The 7,047-nt window shown below is 43.6% G+C and overlaps 1 protein-coding gene across 1 annotated transcript; it reads left to right on the forward strand.

The window, feature by feature from the left end:
* Positions 1–1,590: 1,590 nt before the first annotated feature.
* On the forward strand, positions 1,591–6,666 carry IQCJ (IQ motif containing J; the record flags this gene model as incomplete). Its single annotated transcript, XM_010072994.1, has 3 exons — positions 1,591–1,655; positions 2,546–2,626; positions 6,516–6,666. Coding segments are annotated over 3 exons (297 nt in total), but the record flags the coding sequence as incomplete, so codon positions are not given.
* Between the last annotated feature and the right edge of the window lie 381 nt (positions 6,667–7,047).

The following is a 7,047-nucleotide window of genomic DNA, read 5'->3' on the forward strand; positions in this document are numbered from 1 at the left end:
AGAAAAATAAAAAGTTTCACAACTGGATTATTTCTCCTGGCTGACAAGTGGTAGGCAGCAGCCAGATACTCCAAATCACACACAGGGCTTTATCAACTGCAGAGTGTCCACAAAATGGTGCTACAATTAGAGACCCAGAGGGGCAAAGACTGGGGAAACATCTAACTTGTAATTTTGAGAAATATAGTTTATGCATAAAACATATTTTGCAGTAATAGTCCTGCAAAGGCTGGGAGGAAATGAAAGCTGTGTTAGGAGTAAATCAGCTACCAACTGTGATCTTGTTTCATGTCGAACAGGATAGAAACTTGTACAGAATTAAGAAGCACTAGGTAGCATTTCTCTGTTTCACAAAATCGGCTTTATTTGGGAAAGCAGAAGGTAAAGCTGGCTGATCTGCTGCGCTCCTGGAGACTGCAACAGTCTCACTGGAAACAAAAATCTTTAATTCATCCTCAGGTCAGATAAGAGATACAAGATGAAAATATCCTGGTTTTGCCTTTTTATTGTTGTTAGCCTTCCTGGGAATGTAGGCGAGGTAGGTGTGAAGTACATTACTCTCCTTCCTTACTCTCAGTAGCTTTTGCTTTTACCTTTGATTCCTAACTTAATGAGCTAAAAGAAGACATGAGTGAACATCCTTCTGGTTTGCACAGACTTCCCATCTTCCAGCATTGTTTAATTACCAAACATTTGATGTATAAACCCAAACCTGAAGGCACATCCCTGCCCCTCAGGATGGGGATGCTCATTGCATTGCAGCACAGGGACGTGTTCTGAGGGGTTCAGCATTTGCTTATCAGCCCAGATTTTAAGGAAGCTGGGCATGTGTGCTCTGCATGTGCATGTCCCAGCGATGCCAGGGATTGTGCCCTGTGCAGGGACAGAAAGCTCAGCCCAGGAATTGCATCCCCTGACGCACATGCTTCATTGCAACCAGGTTCTCCCCCACCCCTGAACTCCCACCCCTCCTGAACAATAAAACCCTGCCAGTCAGATACAATTTATTTTTTTAAGCTATATCTCTTTGTCAAAATTAATGAGTGGATTTTTCCTAGGACATTACTGTGTATGCAGGGAATCCCAGCTACGCATCTGTAGTTAAATTTCTGACATCTCTTCTAGTGAAACAAGATTTGATGCAAATACTCTGGTAAAGGCATCAGACTATAAATCTCAGCCACTGACGCTCTTAATTATGAGACTGAATACTGTTTGATTGCAGAACAAAGAGAAGTGCCTGACAGTACAAGCTGATGCTTGCTTGCCTCTTACTAAGACCATTTCCTCTCAAATCAAAGCAGCTACATACCTGAGATATGAAAGAATACTTTCCTCTTTTGCTCTGCTTATCATTTTTGTAGGTCTGATACTTTCTTTTGGTTATGTGCTGGATATGCTGATAAATGTGTTGGTTTCTTTGTCATTATTTTGGATACCTAAATTTGAAAGCAACCCCACAGGCATCACCTGAGGGAGTGTTTTGCTTGGGGGCTCATTCACAACGACTTCAGGTTGAGGTGGAATCTCCAGTGTCAACCCAGGGCTTCTCATAAGCACATCAAAATATTTTTTTTTCTCTCCTTGTAGGAAGAACTCAAAAGGCTCCAGCACACCTTGGAACAGGTCAATGATGGGAAAGAGCTACTTCAAAGGTAAGTGTGTGACTTATGCTTGTATCTTCTATGTGATAAAGTGAAATGGCTTTTGTAAGGCAACCAGCCCATTCTGCGTTGTAGACGTCAGTCTCCTTGTTGTTGACCATGTTTCTCTCTTGGTAATACACTAAAACTCAAGATTTTTAATATCTCCCATAAACAATTCTTATTTTTAGTTACAGGAGGATAATTTCTGAAAACTGCTGCTGATTGAATGATGTAATTAAGTGTCCAGTAAAGTCTCAAAATAACTCCACAGGTTGGGGTCTAATCTTACAAATTTTCATGCAAAGGCCTTTCATTCATGTTGCTAGTCCCATCCAAAGCAGTGTCCCAAAGTGTTTGATTTTTATCTTCTAGCATTTTAAATTGCTTTCTCAAAGCGATCGGTTTGCAGCACCAATTCCTCGGTCATCATTTATTACACAGAATTTTTTCTTCATACTCCTGTATGGCTCTTGCTGATGTAATTCATTTGCTACCGGCATTACCATTGTTACTCTCCATTTTTCTCTCCAGCTTTTCAAATGTAGCCTCAGGGGTGAAAGTTAATTTAGCAAGAATATCTATTGTATTTGCTAGTGGTGGTTTTTTTTATTATTATTTGCAATGGCTTCTTTGCTGTGTGTGGTGTCTCTGGAGCTGTGGCATCTGGAAGGTTTAGTTCAAGGACTCAGGCACCCTCCGATCTGGAAACTGGATTCAAATTGGTACTTTTTGTTAAGTCAAATGGGGCTGGACACAGGGACCCAGATGCCCTCCTCCAGAGGCAGCAACACCTTATAATAAGCAGCTCTTGTATATTCTTGTCAAAGTTTTGGAATTAATTCACAGTGGTTGCAGAAGTGTCATGTTGAAACACATTAAACCCATTTTCTTTTCCTTAGCCATCAGCTTGCCATGGATGAAGAAAATAATATTGAAAAATATCATATCAACTTACAGCCCTTGGAATCAAAAGTGAAAATGTAAGTAATGAAGGATGTCATTCCTGCCTTTAAATGCAGCTGAGTTTGTCCCATTCCTGAACCGCAGAACCCAGACTGTATCCATCACGCATTTCTCTATAACTTTAAGTATCAAAAAGCCTCAGTTTCACTAGGTAGCTAAGCTCTTCACTACCTTTAAGCTCGTGAACGTTCTCTTTGAATTGAGTTTCAATGCTAAACTTCAATGTTGCACTAATGTTGTCATTTCCTCTGTGAAACTAAAGGACGGATGAGAATCTACAGAGAGCATACTAGAGTGGGGAAGTATACTACAGAGCAGGCAGGAGTCTCTCCAGTGGTATTTTTCACATCTAACATGAAGACTGGCTAAAGGTCCCCAGGAGGCTCAAGGGACTCCTCTGCAAGGAGCAGTCCTGGGGTTTGCCTCGGGATGGAGGTCCAGGGGCACCAGGGTCCTAGGCTGGGGGCTGCAGCACAGTGTAGTAGTTTAACCCTGGCTGGCAGCAAAAGAATACAACACCACTCACTCACCCTCCCGCCTTCCCCACTCCTGGGGATGGGGGACAGAATTAAAGGGGTGAAGGGAAAAGAGACTCATTGGTTGAGATAGGATCAACTCAATAACTAAACTACAATAATATTGGAAATAATAATAATGATGATAATAATATAGACAAATATACAAATGAGTGATACACAGTGACACTGCTCACCACCTAATGACCAAGGCTCAGCCTGTTCCCAATTAACAACCCTGGAGCAGGGAGAGTCCCAAAACCGCAATCCCAGAACAGAGATAAGAGCCCAAGTGTCCAAGAGACTGAGACAACCCTGAGAGAGGGGTGACCGAGAGGGAGACAAATGGGAGCAAGAGAGAGCACTTCCAGAGACTCACCTATATACTGGGCATGTTGTGCATGATATGGAATAGACCATTGGCCAGTTTGGGTCTCAGTCCTAAACCTAAGGTCGAATCCTGGACTAGTAACTGGGACTGTGCTCCCTCCCAGCTCCTCCTGCCCCTCCAGACACTGGCACAGCAGAGAAGCTGGAAAGTCCTTGACTGTCCTGGCAGCAGCTTGAACCATCAGCATATGATCAGCTTCTCCTCAGCACAAATCCAAACCAGAGCCTCTCACTGTGAAGAAAGTTAACTCTGCCCTAGCTGAAACCAGCTCTATGGCTGTAAGGAAGCTGGTTTGTATTGGAAAGCCAGGCAGTTGCTAACTAACGCTCAGCCAAGGCGCACAGATGACACCTAGCTGCACCACCTGGAAGGAGGAGATAAGCATCACTGTGTTCTGGGAATGAACTCCCTGACTTCCAAATGCAATAATTTTAGCCTTTGTAATACATTTCCCACGTGTTGTATAGTTTACCATGGGGTAGGTTATTCTAAAAGACTTGACTGTGCTGTATCAGGACACCTGGTAACACTCGTGATATAACTTTACACGTACCCATGTGTGTATCAGAGCAGAGGACTCCTCCTCGTGCCTGTTCCAGCATTGTTCCTCCAGCCCTGGTTCAGACATTAGCTCTGTCCATCTGGCACCATCTCTGAGCTAACGTGGTGCCCCTGGCCTTCCCAGCAGACAGCGAAAGTTTAACGTGGCTCCATTTGCATCCAAAAATATGAACATCTTTATGCTGAAGCCCCCAAATACTTCAAGGCAAAATTCTATGACATCAGGCACAGCTTTACACAGAGCTGCAGCATTGCTACATTACATACCGAATTTCACTTCCAGTTGAAGAGCTATACCTAACTCACTATACAGGATGTTCAAATATTAATGCTATATTAAAATGACATGAAGTTTCAAATTAAAATATAGCCAGCATCTTTTAATCATGCAAATGTAAGCCAGAAGAAAGAATAAATTTTTAGAGAGCTTTCTAGAAGGGTTGGTATGACTTCACCTTGGTATATTATCAAGCTTTAAAATAGAAAGCACATGTAAATATAAATATGTAAATACTACTTGTATATATTATGCAGTAAAGATTGAAACTGAAACAATACAAAGGCAATGTAAAAAAAAAAAAAGAAAAAAAAAAGAAAAAAGTACTCCTAGGACAAAGTAAATCCATGCTGAAGGCTTTGGACCCTTTGATTTGAACCACAGTGCGTGTGGTAAAGTCCCTTCAGGAAGGAGCATTGCCTGTGCACTGCCCCAGGGTGCAGGCGCTGCAGGTGGGAGCAGGGGCAGGTGGGGGGGACCCTCCCAGGGAACACCCCAGCAGCAAGGCTGGGTGGGGTGTGTGTTGTAGTTTGACACAACACGGCTTGTTCACCCTCCCCCCTCCCGGGGATGGGGGACAGAATTAAAGGGGTGAAGGGACTCATGGGTTGAGATAAGAACAATTTAATAACTAAACTACAATAATATTGGAAATAATAATAATGATGATAATAATAGTAATATAGACAAATATACAAATGAGTGATACACAGTGACACTGCTCACCATCTAGTGACCAAGGCTCAGCCTGTTCCCAGCTAACAACCCTGGAGCAGGGAGAGTCCCAAAACCGCAATCCCAGAACAGAGATAAGAGCCCAAGTGTCCAAGAGACCAAGACAACCCTGAGAGAGGGGTGACCGAGAGGGAGACAAATGGGAGCAAGAGAGAGCACTTCCAGACAGAGCCTCACCTATATACTGGACATGTGCATGGTATGGAATAGACAGTTTGGGTCTCAGTCCTAAACCTAAGGTCGAATCCTGGGCTAGTAACTGGGACTGTGCTGCCTCCCAGCTCCTCCTGCCCCTGCAGACACTGGCACAGCAGAGAAGCTGGAAAGTCCTTGACTGTCCTGGCAGCAGCTCGAACCATCAGCATATGATCAGCTTCTCCTCAGCACAAATCCAAAACAGCCTCACACTAGCTACTGTGAAACAAGTTAACTCTGTCCCAGCTGGAACTGGGACAGTGTGCCAAGCCCTGCAGGAGCAGGTGGGGTGCAAAGTGCTGGCTCCCACCCACTCACTGCAGAGCAGCACAAGTGCTTCACACCACCAACTTCAGCAAAGGTCAGGGTACTCTGCCTGATTAGCAGACACACTGATGGTTTTACTAACTTGATATCCCAGTGAATAAACTTTCAATTGCTTAAAAAAAATCCTAAAAGGAGCTCTTTCTAGCTCATTGCACTGCAGCAGCGCTGCAGAGTCTCGGGTCAGAATTTATCTCTGCTTTTCTGCAGAACTCACAGACCATCATGTGTGCAAATACCCACATATTTTGTGTTAATGCCATTGCTATTGTAAACACAGTTTTCATTCCCATTCCCTTGCACCTTTGGAAAGGTACAGGCAGTCCGGCACTGCCACCTGGTGAGAGCTGCCTTGGCCTCCAGCCACCGACTGGCACAAAAAATGGAATTTCTTTACAGGATTTCACATCAGATTTTAGAAACTTGGTCAAAGTTTAGCATTTGGAAGGAAAGCTCTTACCACATACCCCATGTGTTGCTTTGGAGGAGATTTGAATCCCCCAGCTACCCAGGATGGAGGAGATTTTGAAGGATGCTGGTCTGGCTCTGAACTTCCAACCGTGTCTACATTAAAATCTGAAAGCCGATATAAACATAGGGTTTTGAAGGCTATTCATTCTTTTTAACAGATAATTGGTTTTTTTAAAATTTGTTTGCAAGAGGTAAGAGAGTTGCTGAACTATGTATAGTGTCAATTGCTTCTACTTAACAGATATTTGAAGTTATACTAGTAGGAGTTAATATAAGACCATCAGAGGGTAGTTATGTGTGATTGTTGCCCAAATAGGAAAGTAAAGCTCACAAAAAGAGAACAATGTCAAAACCCACCTCTCCAGTCAAGAATATATATTCTAAATCCTTTTTGTTGCTGCATTCCCCCCAATCCTGTGCCTTGCTGTTTGCCGCAGTATCCAGCGAGCATGGCGTGAGTACCTGCAGCGCCAGGACCTGCCACACCCTGAGCACCTGGACAAGCGCAGCCCCTCCCCGCCATCCCTCTCCTCCGACAAGATGAGCAGGTCCATCAGCATGAACACCTTTTCTGATAGCAGCACACCAGTGAGTACAACGCTGGGACCCATTTTCCTATTTGTTGGTTTTTGTTGGGTTCCTTTCTAGGACTTCAGGTAAAAGAAAGCTAAATTATGGGCTAATCATGAAAAAGGGACTTTTAGGGGAGTAGTGGTGTCTGAAATGAACCTGCCTCGTGTAGGTACAGCTGAATGTCTGACAGTGCATGTTAGAGTGGATCTTGGCAACACTGTGTATTGGACACAGCACATATTAGCAGTGCTCTTGATGGGAAAAGGTGTTTCCACATGGTGTTGTGTTCTTCTGCAGAAAGCAGGCATCTTCACATGTGTTTAGCACTTCATATTCTCCAAAAAAAACCCACAAATTGTGGTGCTTTTCCTACAACTAAATGTGGTATTTTTCCTA

Source organism: Pterocles gutturalis, unplaced genomic scaffold, assembly GCF_000699245.1.
Source record: "Pterocles gutturalis isolate BGI_N339 unplaced genomic scaffold, ASM69924v1 scaffold49297, whole genome shotgun sequence".
Classification (NCBI taxonomy): domain Eukaryota; kingdom Metazoa; phylum Chordata; class Aves; order Pterocliformes; family Pteroclidae; genus Pterocles; species Pterocles gutturalis.